General features: G+C 46.2%; 1 protein-coding gene across 1 annotated transcript; it reads right to left on the bottom strand.

The window, feature by feature from the left end:
* Nucleotides 1-79: 79 nt before the first annotated feature.
* STARD3 (StAR related lipid transfer domain containing 3) lies at nucleotides 80-26,532 on the bottom strand. Its single transcript, XM_033169244.1, has 15 exons — nucleotides 26,443-26,532; nucleotides 17,478-17,782; nucleotides 14,856-14,933; nucleotides 14,454-14,531; nucleotides 14,259-14,312; nucleotides 13,893-14,010; nucleotides 12,412-12,510; nucleotides 11,429-11,481; nucleotides 8,009-8,101; nucleotides 7,219-7,281; nucleotides 6,204-6,299; nucleotides 5,072-5,151; nucleotides 4,887-4,991; nucleotides 2,563-2,656; nucleotides 80-1,386 (listed from the first exon to the last, which is right to left on the bottom strand). The coding sequence occupies exons 2-15, from the start codon at nucleotides 17,685-17,687 to the stop codon at nucleotides 1,282-1,284; spliced, it is 1,326 nt and encodes a 441-aa protein (XP_033025135.1). The 5' UTR covers nucleotides 17,688-17,782; nucleotides 26,443-26,532; the 3' UTR covers nucleotides 80-1,281.
* Between the last annotated feature and the right edge of the window lie 628 nt (nucleotides 26,533-27,160).

The raw sequence follows: 27,160 nt of genomic DNA, 5'->3' as shown, positions 1-27,160 counted from the left end.
GAGATACGTAGTTTTTCACCTGGAGAATACTGGTTATCAACAGCGAATGCAGGAGAGCAGAGGAAGGCAACTTAAGGACTTTGGGGAGCGAAGGAAGGAGGTTAACATAAACATCTGCTCTGGTGATAGGTCTATACTAGTCTCACTTCTATGGCAAACCCAGCTCACGCTTCATGAAACAACAGGCTGCTTTCAATGCTTAGCTCTGATAGGCAGGAAGTTTCCAAGGATGCTCCTCCCCCCCCTCCCCCCACACACTCTGGAGTGGCAGATAAGGGCTCTGGCCTCTCTATATATTAACAAGTCAATAGAACCGATTACAGATCTTGGCCTCCATTACTAACATTTAAAGCCTACTCCAGAATGATGAGGCCACAATCAAACCAAGGAACCACCTACCAACCACTGGGTCAGTTTAGTCTACAGAAGCTTATTTTATAGTCTTTGCTACTCATGGGCAGAAGGGAAAACCGGAAAATAAAGCAACACGGAACTGGGAACAGCAATGCTTTCAAGCCAAGGAGTCAGTTTTGGAGCACCACTGAAGACCAGGTACTTGACAGGGGGCAGGAGATTTCATTCTCTCTGGCCATTACCAAGCATACAATAGCCAAATTTTGTCCAAACATTCGGGCAGTAAAACCTCCTGACGCCGTCACAGCTATGCCAAAAGGTGGATGACCAGTAGCAGTGCCTGGGACACTTTCTGGCTCAACCTGCTGCACCTCAGCCGTGTGACTGTGTGTGCAGGTTATCTGATGGTGTTCTTCTGTCCCGCCATGGAAGGCAATTGGGTAAGTTTATGGACATACAAATCATGATTACACCAGGGAGAAAGGAAGGGGGCTATACAGGTAAGCACTTAGCAGATTCTGGAAGCATGATCATGAAGGAATTTGGCACATCGGAATCCATACATGGCTCAAGTTCTAGTAGCAATGTTAACTTTGATCATCAGTGAAAGGCTCGAAGAAACCACCTTGGCGCTTCTCACCAATTTGCTTGGGCACGGACCACCTGCTTTCTCTCGACCTCCCTCTTGCCGTTTGGTCATCACCTTCAGCCCTTTACCTGGCTGACAACCTGAAGACACAGAGAAAGGCTCTTCAGCCTGATCCAGAACGTCAGCTGTGAGATATTGTCTTTGTTCTCTGGCAGGAAGAGAGAAGAAGAAGAAGAAGAAGAAGAAGAAGGAGAAGGAGAAAGATACTCCAGTTCTTTGGACCTCGTTGGGTTTGAGCACACTCAAAAGGCAACATCAGAGCAAGGAGTTCCAAGAACCTAAGACCTCGCCATGACCTCCACAACACGTTTGCGCAGGTGGAAAACAAATTCCGTCATGGTGGCGCTCAAGCTTTGGTTGATGAGGTAGCGGGGAAGCCGGCCCTGCAAGAAGAGACAAAGGATGAAGCCAGAGAAGCATCTTCAACACTGATACAGGTTCTGAAGCTGCAGTGGTCTGCCTGGCCCAAACTGGCAGCATTTCTCAGGTCTTTGCCAGCCCTGCTACCCAACATCCCCTTTGCTTGGAGATGCCACTAAATGAGCCTGAGGCATCCAGCGCTAAGCATGTGCTCAACCACTGCTCTCTTTAAGCTGGGGCAGTAGAAATGAACACAGGAATATAGGAAGCTGCCTTATGTTGAATCAATGCATTGGTCCACCTACCTCAAGGGTGGTTCACACGGACTGGGCAGTATATCTCCTGGTTTTCATAAGAGAGCGCGTTCCCCAAATCTACCTGGAGATGCCAGTGGGTCAACTTGGGGTTTTTCCACATGCAAAGCATGCGGTCTACAATGGTGCTATGGCTCCTCCTCTTGAACCATAAGATTAAGAGAACACCACAGAGAAAGGAACTGCAGAACTGAGCAATTTCTGATCCCAGCTGGCAAGCATGATAATCCTTAACTGTGTCAGTGGGTTGTCAGTCACACCACAACATTTTGTTACAGGTAACACTGTTGTGTTAGGCATATAAACACCACAGGATAATATTACTACTACTGCTACTACTACTACTACTGCCACTACTACTACAATATTTATTAAATTTGTATACTGCAACTATACCCATAGATCTCAGGGTGGTTCAGCGTAGAGTCTCCTTAAAATCTCCCTCTTCCCTGCATAGTCCTCTGTTCAGCGCCTCTCTTTCATCTTATCAGATCCAAGTTATATCCCCAAACAGGGCACTCATTGGCTAGCAAAGCTATGCAATCGGTCTGATTCTGCATTCTGGAGGGAGAGCAGCCCTCGCTGCTCACTTGGGACCATTCTCCAAGAAACATCTTGATCCTTAGCAGTACAACCACATACCACATTCATCAGAGGGGAGCAGAACTAGATTTTAACGGCACTAGAGCATCTGGGCCACATTGCCATTTGATTCACGTGAAAAACATCTAATCAGGACCCAGGACCCGGAAGTTTCCAAGGTTTGAGACCTTGGAGGTGACAGCAAGCCATTTAAAAAGCAAAACATAACAGTAGTAGAGCAGGAGAAATGATCACAATCTGGCTCATTCAAATGAAAACACTCAAGGACAAGACATGCCTTACCTTGAGGTCTGTATTGAGTATCCAGAACAAGGTACAGAGGTTCGGATTAGTGGGACATTTCAGGGCAACAAAACCACCCGGACCGTTTTCCGCTCTGGAAAAAGCCAACAACAGGGAGGGAAGTTGTCATGGCAGAAGCAATTTAATAGCTGGCTATTACCTAGAACAGAGGTGTGGAGCCACATGCCCAGGAGCTGAATGTGCCCTCTGTGTCTCTCCACCTGGCCCTCCGGACTCCCTAGGCCATGCCCCCTCTCCCCTGGCTTGGCCCGGAAGTGTTCTTTCCTGATTGGAATGTGTCCTTGAACTGCAATCATGCCTCTCACTTGTCTGGCTGGAGAACGGAAGAGTTTTGCAGAAACCTGGCTTTTTCATGGGTGGAATATCTGCAAGAGGCATACCCATTGGCCCATCTACTTTTGCCTGTGGCCCCACCCCATCCCCCATCATGCATCCCCTGGAAGGCTGCCCATGAAAGAATTGGGCTTGATATATAAAATCCAGTGCCCAAAGCAATGTACTCTGAAATCATGAAAATATCAAGCACATACCAATTTCTCCCCCTCTCTGATGAGTAATTGAAATTCCCCCCCTCCTGATACTGTTTTAGAGCCACACATTTTTTTTCAGTCCCCTACAAAGAAACCCAGCACAAAGAAGGTCCTGGCAGGTCTCCTCTTCCATAAATATGGCACCATGAGACAGAAAACCCCTCCCTGAGCACCTTTCCAAAGATGCTGATACATGCAGCAGGGGTTTTATGGCATGGGCCATAGAGGAACGAGTTCTTACAGATACCTTGGGCCCAGGCCAGGCCATTAATAACTTCAGAAGCCATGAGCATCTGTGCATGTGCTGCATTTCTATGGGAGCGCCTCAGTTCCCATTTAAAAGAGCAAGCTCCTGTCTTGCTGGAGGAGTGTATTTGCTGTCACCGAAAGCAAGTTTTACAAAAGAAATCCTAAGTCAGCTAGAAATCCAATCAGCTTGATCAAGACAAAGAGACAAGGCACACTGTATTTCATCATGCGCATGCGATGTGGGGAATGTACACTGCCCTTCTCACAGTTTCCCCCCAACAGCTACACAGACACTGAGCTAAAGGCCAATGACTTTTTAACGCTATTAGTCAGAAAAATGAAGTTGGTGAGCAAAGACACCTTGGCTGGTCACCTGAGGCAGAGGCTCTGAGAACAACAAAGGGGGGCCTTGACGCTCGGGCAAGAGCTCTGCTCATCGCAAGACAGCAGCTGGGAGCCAAAGTTGGACTAGATACCTGGGAAGCACTGAAGAACCATTTTGTTGAAAAGCTGGTTTGAGTGGACACCTCAACACCCGCGACTTCCCCAGGGATCAAGGGTTATTGACTGTCAGTCACATGCAAAAACACCTTTCTTGTTTCTCCATCCTCGTGAAACCTTCCCTTACTGTGCTATTTAGCACTGAAGAGTTCAGGTTCAGTTCTGGAGAAGGAGAAAGGGAAAAGGTGCCCTTTCCCCTTTGCTTCCTCCTAAAACTTCCCCATACAGTACAGGGAAGGGGTATTTTAGCCCTGTGGTGCAGATTCCTCTGAACCTAATGTCCACCTCTCCAGGATACTAAACAATCAGAGGTTCAGCCAGGCTAAATCCCTCTCTCCCCACCCCAGCTTAGCATTCTGTTGCTTCTGGAAGACATTCAGCATAACCTTGGTTAACCAGGTTGTTAATTCCTGTCCCCCACCTTTAAAAAAAATTTTATTTCTAAATATCTGAGGAGTCCCCTAAATTATGCACAAAACTACCATATAGTTTCATGTCGTCTCATTTAACATTACAGTGGTACCTCGACTTACGAATTTAATCTGTTCCGAATGCACATTTGTAGGTTGAAAAATTCATAAGTCAAAAAAGCGATTTTCCCATAGGAATGCATTGGAAATGAAAAATTCGGAAAAATTCATAAGTCGAGTAAACCACATCTAAAATTCGTAAGTCGAGTAAACCCCATCTAAAACCGCCAACGGATGTCCATTCGTAAGTCGAAAAATTCGTAGGCGTGCGGGCACTTTTTTCATTTGTAAGTCGAAAAATTCGTATGTCGAGTAATTCGTAAGTCGAGGTACCACTGTACATACTAGGCTACACAGTTTTAGAAGTATCCAATGTCTCATTTTCATTTTGGGAAGTGCTGGTGTAATTTGCATTATGTCTTGTCCAGGTGGATTGTCCATGAAACTTTTTATTTTTCAGAAATTAAAAGTTAAAGACTTATGTACGATTTAAGCCAGTGCATCGGAGGAAACCTAAAACAGATCAAAGCACCATCCATAGGACTCTTTATACCTGACATATTTGGAAGTAGGGGGACGTGCGCTGTGAACTGTCGCCATCCCTGATGAAATGTACCGGTCTCTCCTTCTCTCAATCCGACGCACATTTATGAAGTCCCTGGGAACACAGAACAAGAGGTCACCACCCTCCTTTAAAAAGAAAGGACTGTTAAGGGTCGGGGCCAAACCAGAACTCACCTGGGTGACACAACGCCAGCAGCAGCACCAGCTGCCACATCATAGGATACAGTTGTGTTGTCATCAATCCGTTGCAAGATCTGTTGAGAAAGAAAGAAAAAACGAGATGCTTCCCTCTACCTCTGCTGACATAAATCTATCTAAGAAAACACAGTCTCTCTCTATCCAGGAATACTGCCTATGGGAAAGACAAAGAGACCTGATGGGAAATGTTTAGCACCTTCATAAAAACAATTCCCAGTTACATGGGAGGGAAATGTGATAGCATTTGGTTCAGTTGAGTGTAGGGCTCCGTGTGGGACTTTGACATCAACTAGGACAGAAGGACTCACGCTTGCAAGAAAACAAAATCTAAAAGCTGCACCACGAACAGCCTTGCAGAATGCCAAGAGAGCCTTAAACAAGGTTGGGCTTATCCCATTAGATGGTTTGTGCTTCTAAATGGTTGCCATTAATTTGATTCTGAATTGATTCTAGAATGTATTTTAATTAATTGACTGTGCAATTTTATGTACACTGTGCTATTTTTACCTGTTGTTAGCCGCTCTGAGCCCGGCTTTGGCTGGGGAGGGCGGGATACAAATAAAATATATTATTATTATTATTATTATTATTATTATTATTATTATTATTATTATTATTATTATTATATCATTTTGCCACACATCAGTTCCGTTTCATCTACAAAATTGTTTGCCCTGCGTGCCCTTTCCCCCGCAGGCACTTCAGGAAGAAATCCCACAACACAGTGCAGAAGTAGCAACCCATCCCTCAGTCATGCAAATGGTGTCAAACTCCCAAGGGGCAAAAGCTTCCCCGTTCATGCTAAGAAAGGTGAAACAAGGCACTCAGGGGCAGCTTCATCACAAGCAGCTTCTGAGAGCTCAAGGAAGTATGCAGAAATTGTAGGACAGGACACAACTTGAAAGGTTGCCATGTCCAACAGAAATCAAGGAAGGACCTCAATATACAATTCAATGTAGCCCAAAACTTCCTCCCTAAGTGGGCAACACAGACAACAACTCACAGCAGTGTTGCCCCTCATCAGAGACTAGAAGAGATCGAGAGTGACTAAAGCCAGGAGTTAAAATTTAGGGATAAGTAATTAGCAGCTGAGTTTGCCAAGACCTACCTGGCATGCTAACAAGGTTTTATTCCACAGGACCATCTTCTCCGGCTGAAGAATCATCTCCTGGTAAACTATCTCGGCAGGACACTGTAGAATTGCCTGCAAGGGAGGGAGGCTTGTTAATCGCCCAGCTCTCTTTTACTAGCTCTGCCCTGTCCCTCTGGGGGGGGGGGCGGGTTTCGTCTACAAAGTCCTCCAAGGGATGCAAAGGGAACCTAGCTTGGAAGAGGCGACAAGCTGCCCCCCCCCCCAAGCCTCTGAAGAGTAGTGCTAAAGAGCCTTGAATACGGGGGAAAGGGGCAGCAAGAATGGATAGAAGGAATAAATGAAAATGGATGGAAATGCCTTATTTTTGCCTTGTGGTTTTTCCTACGCCTTGCAGGGCATGGGGACGCCTGCAATGCACGGAGAATGCATGAAAGGTCATTTAAATGAAGACTCCTTTGATGTGTGAATCATGGGGGAGCGTGTGGATGTATGGTTGTGACTTTGGCCTCATCTGTTGCTGGCAAGCAGAACATAGTAAATAATGCCGAAGGGACTTCAGACCTTGTGCTGAAAAAAGGTTCCCGGCCCTGATTTGTTGAAAAAGAAAGTTCTCCAAGGGGGAAGTTTTCCCAAGAGGGATGAAATTAACCCAAGCCAATGGAAACTAAAGGATGATCTCTGGGAAGGTTAGTTACCCCGTGGCAATGGTCTTATTTCCACCGGGCAGCACACATTCCGTGCTCCCAGAATATGAAAACACAAGTTCAGTTCATGCTTGGCACAGCAAGTGGAAACAAAAGTTTGTTTCGCTGCTAGAAGCAAATTAACACCCGCCCCCCAATATCCCCAAAGAGGAATCCAGACAGAATGGATGGCTGCCTCATCCATTCTGCTTCCTCTCCCTCAAACCTACAAGCAACACTCCTTCCAGGTTTTAATTCCTGTGCAACAGCCTCCACCCCCCCCCATCTCTTTTTAACTGAAGGTGCAGGAGGAAGACAGTGACTTCTGCAAGTCATCGGCAACTTACCTTCAGGATGAACACCTTGCCGTAGAATGGCATTTCCAGAGAGTGAACTGTGTCGCCAAACTCCTGCATGGTGGGGGGGGGGGCACATTAGTTCCATAGTGGAAGGGCAGAACCAGCTTTTCTGCAGCACTGTGAGAACTTCCAGCGCTTAATTAGGCCTCTTGCCCCATCGCTAGGACACAGGGCAGGTTAACAGCATGCTAATATTCTACCCTCTCCTCTAAGCGCCATGTTTCTGTCCTGCTATCAGAAGATGCACAAGTTCAAGGTAGAAACCACAGTAGGAATAGCAAAAGCAGGAATAGCAAAAAAAAACAAACCAAAAAACACCCACCAGGAATAGCAAAAATATGCATCTTAAAATAAATAATCTCAAGAGGGGAGGAGGGGTGTCGACTCACACAACTGCAGCATTACTTCTTTTTGAAAATTAAAAGTCATCACCCCAATTTTCTATGGCGTTTAGTTGCAGAATAGGCTTTTAAGCGGTGTGCAAAATACATGCAGTACCGCTATATCACCATGTGGGGGAGGCATTTAAAAGAGCAGCTACTGAAGAACAAGGCTCTCTCATCTCATGGCAAGGCTCCCCAAGAGTCTTAAACGAAAACATGCTAAGGTTACACCCAGGGAGACCACAACAGCCCTATCCATTACGTGATTGAAGGAAGGTTGTAACAGCTTAAAATAGACGATTACTTCTTTTCGAAATCTGATCAGTAGACTGACACTGCTTCCGCCCTCCCCACAGCAAGGGCGATAAGTCATCTTTCAGGAACCATAAACTTACACTGCATCTCTCAAATGTCCAGTTCTCCTCTTGGGCCAAGATCTGGTCGACCACCTCCATTGCTGCTTTGCCTTGTTGGATGTATTCTCTTTCCTAGGACAAAACTAACAGTTAATTCATTTCCTATGACAAACAGTCCACAGTTTAGGGATAAACCACCAGTTCCACATCCTCTGAGTTGCATCCAATGCTAGTCCCAGGCCCCATCTGCACTATACAGTTAGATCAGTACCATACCACATTAAACAGTCATGGCTTTCCCCAAAGAATCATGGGAACTGTAGTTTTTTAAAGGTAAAGGTAAAGGTAAAGGTACCCGTTAGGTCCAGTCGCGGACGACTCTGGGGTTGTGGTGCTCATCTCACTCTATAGGCTGAGGGAGCCAGCATTTGTCCGCAGACAGCTTCCGGGTCATGTGGCCAGCATGACTAAGCCGCTTCTGGCGAACCAGAGCAGCGCACGGAAACGCCGTTTACCTTCCCGCCGGAGCGGTACCTATTTATCTACTTGCACTTTGACATGCTTTCGAACTGCTAGGTGGGCAGGAGCAGGGACCGAGCAATGGGAGCTTGCTCCGTCACGGGGATTCGAACCACTGACCCTTCTGACTGGCAAGCCCTAGGCTCTAATCCTCAGAAGAGGGGAATAACCACTCTGAAAACTGTAGCTCTTTAGAGGGGAATAGGGGTCTCCTAACCACTCTTAGCACCCTTAATAAACTATGGTTCCTGGGATTCTTTGGAGGGTAGGTAATGACTACTTAAAGTGGTATGATACTGCTTTAAATGCATAGTGCAGATGAGACTGTACTCAGAGTAGACCCATTGAAATGAGTGAAACCAAGCCTCTCCACCAGCCTATCACCCCCCGCACCCCAGCTCGCTTTCAATGTTGCCTTCCTGCTTCTTCCCATCCCCACCTGGCAGCAGCAGCAGCAGCAGCAGAAGAAGAAGAAGAAGAAGAAGAAGAAGAAGAAGAAGAAGAAGAAGAAGAAGAAGAAGAAGAGTTTGGATTTGATATCCCACTTTTCACTACCCGAAGGAGTCTCAAAGCAGCTAACATTCTCCTTTCCCTTCCTCCCCCACAACAAACACCCTGTGAGGTGAGTGGGGCTGAGAGACTTCAAAGAAGTGTGACTAGCCCAAGGTCACCCAGCAGCTGCATGTGGAGGAGCGGAGACACGAACCCGGTTCCCCAGATTACGAGTCTACCGCTCTTAACCACTACACCACACTGGCTCACCAGAGGGAGAGCTGCTGCAATTCAACTAGGTAAGTATGTAAGTGTGGCTTATAATATGTATGTACTGGCTGTCATTCATCATCTGTTCGCATGGAGTGAGCACTAACTACCTGCAGGCAGGATAAGGTCCTCCCAGGATGCAGGCAAGTACCCAAACCACATCAACACTGACCTATAAGTTTGAAAAAAACCAATAATGGTCTGGCAAAGTATAATTGTAAATGGACTACCAATGTTTTTCCTGATTCTAACACTGCATTTCTGCATTGTCAGTACAAATGGCAATGTATGGTGATGTACAAAGCAATTTTTTTGGGATGCTCAAAGTGAAAATTCAGAACCAGCTTCTCTGGCTTAATGCTGCCCCCTGGTGGCCACCAGGAGATGAGAGCAATGCATACATCATGAAACAGACTTCTCTCTTATAAAAAGAAAGAAAGACCTGACGTTCACAAAACAAAGCTTGGGATTCTGAGAATTCTGAAGCATTTCACACTCTCCTCACAGAGTTTGAGGGTAGTTAATCAATTTGATAAACTAACTATAAAAATTAGTTATAATCAAGTCTCCAAGGCTGTGTGTTGGTTAAAGAACAAGAGAAACAATCCATGTTTTCTGACAGTCATCTGAACCTTTACCAAAAGACAAGGAGGAGGCTCATTGCGTGTGCATCCATGTTACCTAAATAACATAATGGATGCGCTACTGTTGTGTCTGCAGTTTCACTGCAAGTTGTGAGAGTGGTACAGGCCTATCTAAAATTACTGATGACTGAAGGCATTGAACAGATCGATTCCGGAAACCGGAGCACATTGGGAACATAAGCGTGGGAATTATATTATAGTTACTATGAAGTGTCCATGCATTAAAAACAGGAACACAGCGTGCAGAAATGAATCTTATTTAAAGAAGCTACAACTTTTGGAAGAATGTATGAATACACAAAAAAACCTGTGCATAAATAATAATAATGATGTCGTTTATGAAATGCAATTATTGCTTTTAACAAAACTGGTGACTGGGTGTGAGCACATACAAGCAACACCTCACCACCACAAACCACCTGGAGCTAGTCTGAAGCCTACTCTGGTTTCCTTTACCTATCAACATGGCAGCCAAAGAGGACAGTGGGGTTAATATAAATCAGGGGCAAATGGAAGCCGAGAGACAGTGGATTAGCCGAGTTACCCCAGCCTCTTCTCATAGCCAAGCCAAAATTTAGACCGGGGCCCATGCAATTAGCCATTATGTTACACACCAGCCCCTCATTGCCTCTTTTGCTAAACAGAGTATGTGCCTGCGATAACCATTTTGGTGGGCCACGTAATCTGCTGAAACGTTTACGGAATGTAACCTGCGTGTTGCGAATGAAAGTAACAACGTTCAAACAAGGGCTTGTGGCTAGGGACAACCTTCCTATGCCAAGGGAAACAAGGTCAAGGTCTATTAAACCCTACCTATAAGGCATGAATGAGCTGTAGGAAACAATTGCGTTTGCGAGATGCCGTCCACGCAGCCCCCACAACACTGAGGTGTATTTCTGACTACACTAGCAATCTTTGGAAACTGAGGCTGCTCAGCTCACATAAGACTTACCCAGTGGCGTAGGAAGGGGGGTGAGGAGGGTGCGGTCCACCCCGGGTGTCATCACTGAGGGGGGGTGACAAAATGGCAAAAATACGTGTTTTTGAAAAAATAACTCCCTCACCCACCGCACGCCCCTTCCTACACCACTGCAGGAGCACTCTCCCCTCGAGTGATTTCCAGAAACCAGAAGCATTGCTGCCTCCAACTCTGCCGGCAGAGCACAGCCTTTACGGCTAGTAGCCTTTGATAGCCCTCTCCTCCATGAATCTGCCTAATGCAGAGGCGTAGCTGGGTGAGGCGGGGGGGGGCACTGGGCCTCACACCGCAGGGCCTGCAGTGTGCCTGAGCCACGCTCTCTCCTGAGGGGGAGGCAGTGGGCGGACTGCCTGCAAGCTCCGCGCTGTTTTTTCGAGCAGCATTGGCCTTGCGTCTGCCCGCTTCAGCTGCCCTACAGCTGAATGGGAAGGCTGCGGAGAGACACCACAAAGTGCGCCCTGTCTTGGCTCGCCCTGCCCCCATGGGCAGCTTGTTCCGCCCCTGGCTGCAGGACACACTGGGCATCTGAGTGGCTAGCTACGCCACTGGGCATACCTGGTCAGTTAATGTCCTCTTTCCCAAAAGTTCATCATCTGAGTCATCTGATCCTAGAGAATGAGCGGGGGGAAAGAGACGTTTACAAGTTAAATGATGGGAGATCTGGAATTGTTAAGCATAGGATACAAAGCAGCATTGCACAATTTCAAGGCTGTTTGTTCACACAAGTTCATCTTTAGGAATGACAGGCATTTAACTGTCCGTTGACTGCTGAGCAAGGGTCATCCAATGGCCAGAGTAGGAATTACCCACCTCCAGGCAGCCAATTCTCTTGGGTTTCTGCCTGAGTCACTGGTCTTAAGTGTGCTGCCTGACTGGAAGCCCAGAGCAGTAATTCACACAGAGATGCAACAGGTAGCCTCCTCAGAGGATGAACAACAGTGCTGCATCTCTGCATTGAGACCGAATGACAGATCCCAGTGTCACCTAATGCAGATGCAACAGAATTACCTCTTCCCAATTCAACTTCTGCAGAAGACAAGTAAGGCCAGAACACTGGATCATGCAAAGACGCAGTGGGCTGCCTCCTGTGTGGACAGGAATATACAGCCCACAGGACCTTTTGGTCCATGTATTTCTTGCAACACACTACTATCTCTCGGGAAATAGGCTGAGAGTTCATGAAATAACCCTTTGTGCTCTCCCTCTCTCTTGTGAACGAAAGCATGGATACTGCAGAAATGGGGCGTATGGGATGTACATGTTACGACTGTCCCCTTCTTGTAACATAGAAGTTAAAAGAACTTGGCTGTGCTCAAACAAGCTTTAGATTACTGCAGTTCAGAAGAGGAGTGGCAATCTCGTGTGTTTGCAACTTTCATATGACACTCTGTACACATTAACTGACTGGTAAAGAGAGGAGTGAGTTATTATTATTATTATTATTATTATTATTATTATTATTATTATTATTATTATTACCAGTGCTCAGTTAGAGACAGACTTTCAGAAATACATCATTTTGGAAGAAATGTCATTACCTGCAACGGATTCTGGAGGGGAGTAGAACTGGCCATCTGAAAGCGCCCCTGAATAAAGGCGGGGTCCTCGGGCCACAGCGGCTTGAGCTGCCAGGTACCCTGGAAAGAGGAGGGGGGGAAATCAGCTCATTTATATTTCATTGCTTTCAAATCCCTGGCTCAACCTTTGTGACCCCCAGACGAGGGAGGAAAGGCTGTTTGAGAAAGGGCAAAGCTGTACTTGAGAAGAGCCAGCAATCGTCTCAGTAATTCTGCCTCCCTTAATAAACTGAGAACAATAACTTCATTGAGGGCAAACTGGGAAGCTAGTTTGAGAGCAGCTTGGAATGGAAGATCAGTGAAGCACAAGCCCTGGAGAAGAGGCGAAAGTTGGCCTCCTAAGCTTGAACGGAGAGGAGATAACCAGGACTGGGCTGGCCTCCTTACTTGAGCTGAAGATCTGCCTGAGCAAGTGTGAGAAGGGGGAAAGAGCTAAGCTCAGTGAGAGGAGCACACATGTCGAAGCATTTCACTTCCAGCAACTTCAATTTGAAGATTCTCAACCAAGTACTGAGCTGGCAGAAGGATGTTGGCCTGGCATTTTAAAATACGTGGGCCTTAGGTTGTCGAGGGAGACCACAAGAGTCATATGGAACAGAATGGATCGCCCTCGTTATCCTTTCCAACCTCATTGTGCCTGCACAAGTTTCTAGCCCTCATGGTTACGGAAGAATACTAGGAAATATCTTCACCTCGTTGACTCACTACACGCTTTAACACATTGCAAACTCTGAATCACAGGAAGAAAGCCATAAGGAAACCTAATCAATGTATGCAAATGCACTCGGTGTATTCTGAACTGGGACATTTTGTTGCACAAAAACAAGGCAGTGCATTGTCGCTTAACACACTCAGACACCTTTGCACAGATAGGCAGATTTATCACCACGCTTTAGGAGCTGGCCAAGCTGCTTCCCCGCTCAACCTTTCAGCTGGAGACAAGACATGTTATCTACATGGAGAATGATGGCCTCTTTGCCTATCATATCTCCAAAGCAATTAAGCGTCTAATGCAATAGAGAGCTTTTCTCCTCCAAGCAACCCTGAGCGTTTCCCTAATCCAATCGTGGCAAAGTGCTTGCTTAGTTTTGTCATCTTTAAACCCTTTTCTCAACATGCAGAAACAAACACAAAACAAAACCCCAAAGACACAGAACGGAAGAGTAATCTTTTGCATTATTTTGCTTTCCAATGCTTTCCCCGCATAGGACTAATCTAACATATTAAAAGGCCTTGAGGCATCAGAATGCAGATCCAGCGATACCTACTGTAAATACAGCAACCTGCTTCCACGAACCCTTAAGGTCATCTGCTTCCTGAGTGCTGCCACCCTCACCCCCCTCACAACACATGGGACATGACACTAGCAGGGCTGTCAAAACCAATTTTCCCGGGGTAGGAGATTTATTCCATTCATCCATCCTCACTCAACACAGACTCACATTGCTCTTCCTCAGCCTCTTGGGGCAAGACTTTAAAATCCAGAAACCATGTTTCCAGCCAGACAAGGACAAAGGAAACGATGGGCAGGAGATAGCCAAAAGCCCCTTTGTTCAGCAGCTGTTGGTGGAAAAAAAAGAGGAGACAACATGATTCATACGAAATGATCTCCAGTATTTGTCGTGGAACAACTATACCCAAAGCACTTGTAACCATCCATTTGTACCCCCAAACCAACAAGCAGTAGGTTTAAAAAAAAAACAACAACCCTGAAATTTTGCTTTTAAAGGCTTGCAATTTGCTCCGAGGTTTTGGAAAGGGACCATAAAGATTTAGAGTAGAACCCATGTTTGCTATCAGCAACTCACATCCGAAAGGGTAACTTTCACAATCAGGAAGGCACTGGACACCAATGTAGTGATCTGGAGGATGGGGAGAGAAGAGAGAAGCCCATGAACAAACAAGCAAGCAATCAAGAAATCAAGCAAGCAAGCAAGCAAACCACATCTGCAATTCAATGTTATGTACGTTTCTGAGAGCAAGATAAAAAGTCGACTTCTTACCGCAATGACCCACCAGTGGCGGAGCCTGAGGACAGCATATCCCAGGAGCAGCACCAAAAATCGGAAGAAAGCCAAGAGCTGATAAGAAGGAACACAAGAGGCAAATCATGAGAAGGCCACTGTGAAGGTCTCAAAAACGCAGAGAAGTTAAAATCTCTTCTTATGAATCAACCTCAACTGGCACCAAGAATAGGCAAACTTTCAGGCTTTCACAGAACTCTTATCCAGGTGGGGTCCAACAGACAAGGCGTTCTGTGAAATGCACGGACTATTGAAGCTGCCTGTGTACTGACCTCATGGCTCCTTTGGCAAAGTCATTCCCCCTGCACTCCGCCTGCCATGCCCACCCCCAGGTCTCCCCTTGGCTATTACTGCAAGCGACAAGTTTGTCAGGATACTTACAAATATGTCAAAAAAGGACGTTTTAAAGCTGTACTCGATGATTTCATACTTCAGACTCTCCTGGATGCTTTTGGTGGCCTGCAGATTGGCAAGATTGAAGTCAAATAAATTAAGACACACCACGATGCCAGCCTGGGGCTTTTTAATGCAGTGCTCTGACCTGTGACCATTTAAAGCCTGCTTCCTGCGAGGATCAGGGACCCAGGTGGCACTGTGGGTTAAACCACAGAGTCTAAGGCTTGCTTATCATAAGGTTGGTGGTTCGAATCCCTGCCACGGGGTGAGCTCCCGTTGCTTGGTCCCAGCTCCTGCCCACCTAGCAGTTTGAAAGCACGTCAAAGTGCAAGTAGATAAATAGGGACCGCTCCAGCGGTAAGGTAAACGGCGTTTCCGTGGGCTGTTCTGGTTCGCCAGAAGCGGCTTTGTCATGCTGGCCACATGACCCGGAAGCTGTCTGCGGACAAACACCGGCTCCCTCGGCCTATAGAGCGAGATGAGCGCTGCAACCCCAGAGTCGGACATCACTGGACCTGATGGTCAGGGGTCCCTTTACCTTTACCTTCTGCGAGGATCAGCTGACCAGTCAAGCTCCCACAGAGAGTTCGGTTGTGCAGCTGATCCAACCATGTCTCTACTGCCCCGCATCAAATATCACATATGATATCACATGTAGGACAGGTGGGCATGGCTTGGAGAAAACACCCACACAGGTCAAACTGGGATCCAAGCTAGAGGTTCCTCACCTCTGAATTTTTAATATGCTGGTGCCAGCAGCCACTGCTTCCAGGGGAATCATAGCATTGCTTTATTTTAATGGGCAGGGTTTTCCTGACGCTTAGTTGAGCCATCTGAAAATGTGTGAGGTCAGGAGTTTTTCCTGCAAGGTCAGATTGGCTCCCGCTTCCATAGCGTGTAGGTCACTTGCTTGAGTCATTGGCCTTCCTGCCACAAGCTTGCAGTGTGCACTGGTCCAGATTTGTGTGGGTTACTTTGTGGGCGAGGACAACATTTGGATTTATCCTTCCTTTCAGCCCAACGATTAGAACAGTTCTAAGCAATGACTCACTGCTTATCTCAGGCTTGTTTATCATTTAAATCTGGGCTTAACAATTTGCTAGCTCAGTTCAGCCTCTGATTTGGTTTACTCCTTCTGAGGCCAAAGTGAGCTCACAATGAACCCCCGGATAATAGGAAGGGGAGGAAGAAGAGTTCACTCTTTTTCTACCTAAAGATGAGCAGTAAAACAAGGACTTGCAACAGTGTTAGAAACTCAGGTATATAAGCTAATATCGCCAAATGGCACCTTAAACTTGGGTTGCAGTCACCACAACGGAATGTCCAGGCACATTTTCTTTTTAGTGAAACATTATTATTATTCATTTTATTTCTATCCTGCTTTATATTTAAAAGAAAAAATTCTCAAAGCAGTTTATAACACATCAAAACATCAAATAAAACAAATGCAAGCTTCAGGGGAAATATTTCAGATTCTTCTCTAAGTGACATTTTGCTTTCCCCAAATTTATCTACCTACTTGAACTTATAGTGCTGGCCCATAGCGTAAGTACTCCAGGAAGTCAGTGCGGTGTAGTGGTTAGCATGTCGGACTGGGACCTGGGAGACCAGGGTTCAAATCCCCACTCGGTCATGAAGCTCACTGAGTGACCTTGGGCCAGTCACTGCCTCTTAACCTACCTCACAGAGTCACTGTAGGGATTAACTGAAGACAGAGGTGGGCCATGTACTCATCAGAGGAAAAGGTGTGAAATAAATAAAATGAATAAGCTCTTCCGCTTAAGAAAGCTGGAGAGGCCAGCCAGATGGAGATGTCAGTTGCCAACCTGGAATCTAGAGATCTCTGTGTGGTTGCAGTTGGACCTGCGCCACTTGCAAAAGGCACCCAGCACACGGCTAATTTCTAAGAGTGGTTTGCAACTGGGTGACGGCTAGATCTCTGATGGCTCTTCAAGCCGTTAAGTGGCTGGGCAGGACAGCCAGATCAGCAGGTCGTCCCCCCCGCCACATACACACATGCAACACAAAGGTCTGAAAGGAGGGGGCGAACTTCAGCATGATCGCACAGGCTTCCCTGTGATCTTGAACCCCGAGTGTGAAGAGCCTGCAGATGCCATAAAAGAATTTTGTGTGAAGACTTCCTCCCTTTAAACGGTTTGCTCTGTACATGGGGATGCCACGCGGATGGGGCTACCTGGCACGGCCCAACTTCCTGTTCACTGTGTACAGTTCCGCCGTGTGCAGAAACCTTGAATGGGGCTTCAATCTCATGGGTTGTTCTTGGCCCAAGCAGCATCACCACCTGAGCAGACTCACCCTGACAACGGACAGACATGTGGGTTGCGATGTAAGCAGCACACTGACAGCTCACGGCAGAGGCGGTGAGGGGAACCAGCACGGAGGAGTCTGGCACACTGCTTCCTGCCTGCGTGGACTCCACTCAGAGAGAGGCGCTCCCTGTTTTTTGTTCTGTTTTAAACTGAGCCTGACTCACTGCCGTCGCTATATGAACAATGTTTAGGGACAACCACTTCTGGGATCCTTGTCTAGCCAAACCCCAGGGGGAAGCAGGAAACCTTATTCGCAAAGGCCAGCTCCTCAACTCACGTTCAGTTCAATTATCCAGAGGAGCGAGACGAAGAGAAGATCGAAGGTCACAAAGAGGCAGAAGGTCCGGCGCACGTCAGAAATGGCTCGCCTCCGCTCGGGAGAGAAGAAGTGGTGCGGGGAGAAGCCCGGGCTGTGGGAAAGAGAGGATGCAATGGCGGGAAGACTCTGCTCCAGGTCACCGTTCTGCAAGCCCCACAGCTTGCTCATCCTCAGGCAGGAGGGTGAAAGGGTTGGCTCTCGCGTGCAGACGTGTCATCCGTGACTCTGTCAATGGCTCATCTGCAGTGGGGGTTGTAGGGGGGCTGGAGAGAAAGAACAGGGAAGTGAGATCGTCTTGGTATTCTGGCAGCAGAGGGAAAAGGGAAAGAGAACGGGATCAAGGTCCCCAGCAGGAAACCAAAACGCAGGTTAATGCTTTGGGTGCACGTAGTGACGGCCAAGAAACCGAGAGTTATTTACACCTCTCAAACACACCATGTTTCTTTTCCTTTTTTTTTTGCTATCTGTTTTTCTGGGTTGAATAAAAAGGAAGCATGAAAACGCTGGTCTACCTCATCCCAGTTTTTGTTCCTTGAAGCCCAGATGGGAGTTGAGGGAACTGGGCCCTCACTCACAATAGCTGCAACTGTTATATCAGATGGCGGTTCAGAGACTTGGAAGGAACCAAAGGTCATCTAATTCAATTTCCCTACCCAAAAGGCAGCAGAGCTGGAAAAAGATTTTGCAATAACTAGACTCCAGCAGCAGCTAATGGCCAAGTACCCCCCAAACCCTATCTGCTTCTCTCTAATTTCCACCATCTTTGGAGAACACGAGCCACACAGCCACCTCACCCGGATCACAGTATGACAGCCAGATCGCAGGTTTTCTAGATATGTCAGAAGATCCCTGTGCTTTGTTCCCCCCAGAGCTGGGTCCCATAAATAAGAAAGTAGGGCCTGCAGACATATGAAAAGTGAAACATCCAAATAACATTTCACGTATCACGTTTTAAAGATGGAAAATCAGTTCCCAAGAATGAATATGCACACGCACAATTTCATCTCCCAAGCAGTAGCTTTTGCCAGAGAAACATATGACAGCAGCAACTGAGAAAGGATTAGACCTTCCAACTGTAAACTTTCTGCAAGGGGGGAAAAGCCCAACACAATTTACACATGCAAGCGCCTTTTCATATGCACGCGTGTGTCAACCCCTGTGCAAATAAGACTCTTGAGCCACTTAGCTTCATCTGAAGGGGGCGGAAATGTCACTTCACATAACTGAGTAAGAACTGGGACCTCCACTTTCTGCAGGAGACCCAAGCGTCTCAAACAAAATAAGAAGTTCAGCCATCTGTGATTCCTGAATAATACACATCGGTGCCTCTACCCATCTCCTCGCTCTGTGCAGAAGTCTGAACACCACTTAAGCAGCTGTCATAGGATCGCTCAGTAAAATTACTCATTACCACCCCCTGCCCAAGTGTATCTCTGGCCAAAAGGCAGGAGAACGAGGGTTTTTCAGAACAGGTATACAGCATCCATGAAGAAGAGAGGTTAAAGGACCGTGGATTTTGGTCACCCAGGTTGGGGGAAGAAAATTCCAGACTATTTCGTAGAGCTCCCTCCCAGGTAAGCATCCTTAGGACAGGATTGCAGTCTCCTGAGATATAACTGCCTTATTTTGTACAAGCAACACAGCAAACATACTCAGCAAGCTGAAAAACTGTTATACCGCATGCTACCTAAGCACGTGTGGGTTGATTTTTGCCATCTGAGAGAAATAAAAGGCTGAAAAGAGAAACCACCAATTTTGAAGTAAACAAAAGAAACCTAATGCCAAATAACATTTCACCCATTCCAAGAGCAAAAATATTCCTTAGAACCATTTTTAATGGCTCTTCCAAAATCCATTTTTTTCTGTTGGAAAAACTGAAAAAAGAGAGTTCTTAAAAAAATAAGTTTCCCCTCCTAAGTATTTTTAGGATAAGACCTTCACACCCCCTTTGTGAACTCCTAAAGGCACCTGTGTGGCCTGTGAGAAATATACTTATGTACAGCCTCCCTCCCTCGCCTCCAGGAAACTCTAGGTGCTGAACATAATCTGCCCCCACTCCCCATTTTTCCCAACACACCCTGTGAGGTAGGTTAGGCTGAGAGCCAGCAACTGACCCTGCTCTCCCATGTCCTAGGGCCACACTCTAACCACTGCACGGCACTACAAAGAGAATGCTGGGCTAGACCGACGTTCTTCTGATCCTGCAGGGCAGCTCTTCACACCAGAAGTTCTTGACTCACCCCTTTCTTCTGGAGAGTGTGTTAACAGTAGCAGTGTTGTACCTCCAGCATGTGACTGAATCATTGTCAACTCAACTGGATTGTTTTGTTTTTCACCCCCCCTTGACTCAGTTCGGTCCCTTTTGACATTGGCACTTAGAAGAAAATCCAACTGTTTTAGATTATGCTTTATAGGATTTACAAAAATAAAATCCAGTTTTAAAACAAGCAAGCAAGCATGCTATCTGTGGTCTAGAAGACTGGGTGGGAGACTGGTTTCCAAAGAGGTTGAAAACAGATGAGCGCGTTTGCTCACTACCCTCTTACCCCGCTGCTTGAGGAACAAGCCTGTTAAACCCCAGAAGAACCGAGTTGAGGACCTGAACGGACTCAATTTTCTTTGGCAGCATAAACCAACCCACCAAGTATATCTGTTAAGCAGAATACATTCCTCTCTCAAGTCTCCACTTTGTTAGTAGGGCAATGCCACTGACAAGGGATCCGAGGGGAGGAGAGAGTTATCCTGAAGGCTGATTCACTCACACAACTCATAACCTGTATACAGTGGCACCTCAGAAGTCGAACAGAATCTGCTCCGGAAGTCCGTTTGACTTCCAAAGGTTTGGAAAACAAGGCACGACTTCCGATTGGCTGCAGGAAGCTGCATCGGACGTTTGGGTTCCAAAGAACGTTCACAAACCAAAGCATTTGACTCGCAAGGTGTTCAGGATCCAAGGTACGACTGTATACACAAATAGCATCACTGCTACATGGGAGACACCTGGGGCTTGAACTTTCTTGCATCAACTGTATATATGTGATTGCCACAATAGCAACAGTCCTTTTCTCTCTTTTCTGAGCAGGCCTAATCACAGGAACGCCACCTTCCATCTCTTCTTTGTGATCACTTGCTAGGCAGGTGTTAGTTATTCCTATCAGCATAGTTCCGACTGGGCTTGTTCTCTTGTCTCCCAAAGAAGGAAGTTGGAGTGGGTGGGTTGAGGGCTGTCACCGCAGCTTCCTGAATTAAGATTGATGAAAGTCATTTTGCTAAGAGGGAACTGCACATCAACTGTAAAGATAGACGCAGTGCTCCAAGCACCGCTTGACTCATTATCTAGGCTAGAATTATCTGCCTGCCTGTAGGAAGCATCTGCCTGTGTTCCTGTTTAAACAAGGCAGATCTGGGTAACAGCCACTCTTTACATTTCAAACATGGGGGTCACTCATTGCTTTTTCATCCCAGAATCCTAGACATCAACTTAATAACTGCAGACAACTGAGCCAGCCTGCAACCTCCACCTTCAAACTGAATGTCGTTTTCCTCCTTATCCACACAGCCTCTGCTTTGGGTAACACCCTGCCTGATTTGAACTGCTAGGTTGGCAGGAGCTGGGACCAAGCAACAGGAGCTCACCCTTCTGAACGGCAAGTCCTAGGCTCTGTGGTTTAACCCACAGCGCCACCCGCATCCCATTTAAAGCCACTTAAGATACTACTATGACTGATGAATTAGCTTGCAGAAGCTGCTTGGGAAGGATTTTCTCTCAGTTGGCTAAAACCTGGTAAATGTCGTCAGTTCTCAAGCCAATCAACACTCATGGAGGGATGTGTAATTCAGACAACCAACATTTCCCCATCAGCTACACCACGAAGGAACGAAAATACAGTGCAGAATTCAGAGCTGGTAATGGTGATGAGGAGGGAGAATCCAGCAGCTGCAGTAAAGCCCCCCGAAAGCACAAGGTCTTAAGTGGAGCCCAAGGTTATCTGTCAAGGCAGCCGTTGAGTCCCTGATCCTGCAACTGAAGGGAAGGCAGGCAGGAACCTGGAACTGTGTTCCAGGTTCAAGGTTCCACCCAAGGATTGAACTGAAGGATAACCAAAGAAATCTCTTGAATATGAATATTAAAACCAGATTCCTATTAAAGGTTTCTGGTTAAGGTTGTTCTCTGGTAAAACATAGTTTGATACCGTTTTTCAGCAGACAACTGAATTGGAACATTCAAAAAGTCCAAAAGCCAGTTAACTATGTTCCAATATGCATATTAGTTCAACAGCAGATCAGCTTGAGCTGGAATTTGCAAATATCAAATTTGCCAAGCATGGGGCTAGGGGGAGAGGGGTTTTTGGAGTGGCTTGAGGTCTTTCTTCTAGGAAAAGATATGAGCCACGATACCTGCACTGGCATTCAGCACAACTGTGGTGCAAAATTTGGATGGTTTACAGCACAATTCTACCCATATCTACTCAGAGGAAGCCCTATTGAATTCAATGGGGCTTACTCCCAGGTAAGTGAGGCTATGATTGCAGTCTTCATCATGCATGGGGCATATTGCTACATGCAACTGTCATGTGGGATGTCACGCCACAATTATCCTGCATAGGTTTGTGTGACTTTTTTCAACATCCCACCCAAAGATGCCCCGAAGGTCCAACTTTTACAAAAGGAGGCTATGCAATTACATTCCTCACTGCATGGCAGTCAACTAGCTATCACCTGCAAATCTGAGAAAAACAAGCTTTTGGGACAGTTATGCTACTAGGTCTGGCAGTTTAGTGGTATGCCGCAGGGTTTGCATCTACAAGTCAGTCTTAGTGGATTGGACCTGTTCAAGAAACCTTCCACCATTATTACCTGGGCTTTGTATACTTGCTTTCTACTTCTTCCCTGTACTTTTCCATTTCTTCCCCTCAGAGCCATTTGCTAGCAGATCTTAGGGCACTTCCTTTTGATCTACTGCTGGTTTGTTTGTTTTTTTAATGTTAGTGTCATTGTTACTCAAGTCCTCTCTTTGCTAGTTCCCAGCTGTAGTCAAGGTTTGCTCTTTTTTATCAGGTTTTTTTTTTAAAAAAATCATTTGATTCCTCTTTAGCCTACAACGTCAGCATACAAAGTCTCAAGTTCCCTTTGGCAATTCTGGAACATTTCCTTCAAAGCTACCAACGCATCACCCAACAAAATACCGGTAACTATTCCCTCACTATTTCTGTCCTGCTTTGCCGACTCAATGAGGTGCTAGAGAATGGCGCATACGTGATTCAACACCATAAAAAGCGCACGAGGCAACAATGCAGAAACTAAAGGTTAAATACATAAACCAGCAGAAAATATAAACCCACTAGTATGGCAATTAGGAAGCGGGCAAAAAGGATGATCAAGAACACACATTTAAAACTTATAAGAAATTGAAAGACTATTGAACAACAACAAAAAGTCTTCAGCTTGGAACAAAGAGTCATCAGGAAGGCAGTCAAATCAATCTTCTGGGGCAGGGCATTCAGCAACAAAGAAGTTCCTATCACATGCTCCTGCTAAACAAGCCACAGATGTACAAGGCCTCTCCCTTAACCTCAGAAAACAGCCATGTAAATACGGCAAGAAGCAGTTGGCAGCCTTCCTCAAGGTAGGTGCTGGATTCCTACTCTGGTCAGCCAGCAAGGGAAGGCTAGCCTAGAGTAGAGGTTTTCAACCTTTTTGAGTCCATGGCTCCCTTGACCAACTCCATTCTTTCTGCGGCACCCCTGTGGGGCTCAGGAGCCCAGTTATGTCACCCCTTGCCTGCAGAGCTGGCAGCCTCTCACCCTTTTTTCAACACCCTCCCTTGTGGAGTGCTCCCTCAGCCTTCTCTCCTCGAGGGAGAGCCATGAGGGGGCATCAGAGGAGGGAGGGAAAGAAAGAGGCCAGTGTTGCCCGTGGCACCCCTGGCCATCATTCAAGGCACCCCTGGGTGCCATGGCACACTGGTTGAAAACCACTCGCCTAGAGTAAAGAGGAGTCTCGGCATCTTGGTTCTTTGCCATTTAGGGCCTGTGCAGTGAAATGCTTTGTATGTTTCCTCAGCAGTTCCATGGGACTCCCTTCCTGGTTAGGTACAGGATTTCGGCCTTAAAAGATAAATAACCAGCGATCCAAACTGAGCCGAGAAGCAAATGAGAAATCAGCATGGATGGTACAGCAAAGGACTCATATGTTCTCAATAACTGGTCAGGGCCGACTTCAGCCAGCAACAAGAGCATTTTTTTTGGTAAATAACTTTTTTATTTATTTAGAAGGAAAAAGACTATGAAAACATATTCAATTTACATGCACAGGGTATATAACACAACAAGAGCATTCTCAGACTAGACTGGATTTTTAATAATAACACTTACCTGCTCAAGCTGCAAGGAGACAGCAAGCCTGGACAATTCCTGCAATCCCCATCCTCAGAGGCCAATATCCCAACCCAGGCTCTCCTGAGACCCCACCTCTGCCCATCATTTGCCCCTTTCCTCCATCTCATCACCAGCTTCTCACCTACTTAGCTACTTCTGTAGTTTTCCTCTCCACACAGTTTAACCAATTTAATATCAACACTTCTCTTATTGTTCCCATGGGGTTCACAATGCACAATGAGGCTGATTATCCAAATCTTAATCAGTGGGATTCGGCTAGTAGAATTCCCTTCCCTGGTATCTGTTTTCAACACCCCACCTTTCAACCAAAGGGACTTCAAGGAACATGTACAAATAGAAGAAGTTTGTCAATCCAAGCATGAGCCACAATCCTTGCTCCCATAAAAAGGTGCTCACCCCTTTCCCCTAGATTTATGCTTCTTCAAACATCCAGGCCAAAACGTCTCTTGACATCACCTCATCACTTCCTACTTCCACTCCTAAAAGCTGGGAACCGAATGGGGTGGAGATCTTTTAAAAAAATAAGATCTTAAACTTCTTTGCCTAATTGATCTCAAATCCAGGATTTACTGGCATGTTTTCCATTTATCTTCAATATATATTTATAATTACTGTATTACACCTTTCTGACTCAGTTGCTGTCTCCCAGTGGATGAGACAAAAATGATGCTGAGAGAGAGAGAACAAGCTGGGCAACAGGCATGGTGGTAATTTACCTTGTTCTGCTAGGAAGAAAGCAAAGTCTTTGAAACCTGATCTCTCCTACACAAGGAAGCAGCACTCGCCCTGCACAAGCATGCTATCACATAAGTTAGTGTGTCATACTGGGACATGCGAGACCAGGGTTCAAATCCTCACTCAGCCATAAAACTCACTGGGTGACCTTGGGGCAGTCATCAATTCTCAGCCTAACCTGTGAGGATAATATGAAGGGATGGAGACCTCCTTGGAGGAAAGATACATTTAATAATGTAGCATGCTGGTTGAGACACTAAAAGCAATGATCCAGGAAGCCTCTCACACCCCTCAGCAGAATCTCAGCTTTGCCACAAACTCACTAAATTGATCCAAGGCAATCTATTATTCTTAACCTGAGCTCCCATTTGTGGTAACAGTATTGATCTACCTTACTGAGTTCTTACGGCAGATGCCACTTGTGCTACTTGCTTTACACCTGCTATTTCCTTGACACTTGCCAAGCCATTTTTGCATGTTCTGATTGTTACTCATCAGATGATCTCTGGGGACATTCCTGTCTCCTGTACTTTTTAAGGAAAATAAGCATTTCTCCTTTCCCCAGTCTACTCAAGTTTATCTCCCTCTTATGTCTTATCCTTTCATTGCCAAACACACATGCATTAAAAGATTCCTTCAACTTCTTTTCATTGTTTCCACCCTAAAATCACATGTGGTCAAGCTCAAGCCTGCATAATAATTCTACTGTCTGACCTGGAAGTCTTTATGTGAATAAAGACACCCCTGCTCAGAAGAACTCTAAAGTAGGTGCTTATACACATTACAAGTGCTACATAGTGATTGACAGTCCCACATACAATCATAGCCATTGGGAGGCCTTAGGCAAACTGTTCTGCTCCACAGGAACTTACGCTACAATTTTTCTGATAAATCTTCTAGGTAGCAAAAGCCTGTTTTTCCTGCAACAGACTAAAATGGCAAGTGTTTCAAAAGTTGCAAACTTACAGGGTTGATGCAAGGATGACTAAAGTATGAGCACTATAATTATAACTATTTTATTAGAAATACTATTTGGTGACAGTCCTTCGCTTTAGGCAACATCTAGCTTCTTCTCTCTTTTGTTTTTGCCATTTTTCGCCCATGGCAACATCTAGCTTCAAAGTAAGACATAGAACTATGAATCAGCAAGTCCCCAGTGCAAATATTAGATCCATCATGAACTTCATTATGCCAAGCCTCAGTTCCCCATCTATGCAAATTTGACCCCACTATTTATTTTCCTTGTACTGCCATGCCCCTGTAGCTGTCAACAACATGCAACACTTAAGTCACCTGATGAAGTGTGGGGTGTAGCCTGGGAAATCTCAACCCACAATAAACAAGGTTAATCTTCTAAGGCGCCATTATTTGTTGCAATAGACCCCAACCTGCAACAATATGGTTTTTATTTATCATAATTTTTATTATTATGATAGCAGCAGTATGTAGGTTAATAACATCGCAGCTATGAGACTCGGGAAGCCCCCAGCAGAAATCTCACCTCAGGGCCAAAACAGAAGTAAGCCACCCTCACATGAACACACACACCTTAAAAGACCCACAGCTACAACATGAGGACAATGAATACTGACCTACCTTACAGGGCTGTTGTTAAGGATTCCTGACCTAATGCATGTGAACCGTTCTGAACACACCAAAATTCAAAGTATTAATTCTCGTCGTAACAATAATATATAGCTATATCTATCTATCTATAGATATATAAAAATGCCCCAGACCTCCTCATCCTACACAGCAAGGCCGGGCTTCCCCCATCGCTAGACGTTTACCTGATCGGCCCCTGCCTGCCCAAAGGCCTCAGCCTCCCCTCAGCAACAGGAACAAGGGATGGGGGGGGGGGAAGGGGAAAGAAAAAAAGACGGAAGTAACTGCTACTTCGGACCGGACACTACTTCCTATCACGTGATCGCAGCGTGACCTGAAAAAAAAACAAGCCGGCACGCGCTCCCGCCCACTCCCTCAGTCATTCTCCGAAAGAGAGATCAAAAGGGGGCGGAGTCAGAGCGGGGGCGTGGAAAGCAGGAAGCGAGAGAGAGCGCTAAATGGTTGACAGCGGAGGGCAGGCGCGTGGGGGGGTGGGGAGGAGGAAGCTACGCCATTGGTTGGAAGGAAGCCGTTTGCCTATCCCTCATTGGCTACGGTGGGGGAAGAGAGGAGAGATTAGAACGCGACTCGAAACGTTCAGGTCGTTGGGCGGGATTCCGCCCATTGGTTTCTTGGAAAGTGAAGGCTGTGGCAGTGATTGGTTAGAAAAAGAAGAGGAGGCGGGAGGTACTTGTCTGATAGAGGGCGGGAGTGCGGTAGGAGTGTTGATTGGTAGTTGTTGGAGCAATGAGACACTTTTATTGGCTGGAGGGAAGGGGAAAGGAGCAAAGGGGTTTGGCAGCTGGGAAAACATAAATACAAAAAGAATGGAGTGGTTGCGTTGGGATGGAGGAATGTGACCCGTTTGGAAGGAAAAGGTGCGGGAAGTGGTTGAAGTTTGTG

This window comes from Lacerta agilis, chromosome 14 (assembly GCF_009819535.1).
Source record: "Lacerta agilis isolate rLacAgi1 chromosome 14, rLacAgi1.pri, whole genome shotgun sequence".
Classification (NCBI taxonomy): Eukaryota; Metazoa; Chordata; class Lepidosauria; order Squamata; family Lacertidae; genus Lacerta; species Lacerta agilis.
The sequence above is the reverse complement of the archived record's forward strand: the minus strand, read 5'-3'. Positions and strand labels throughout refer to the sequence as shown.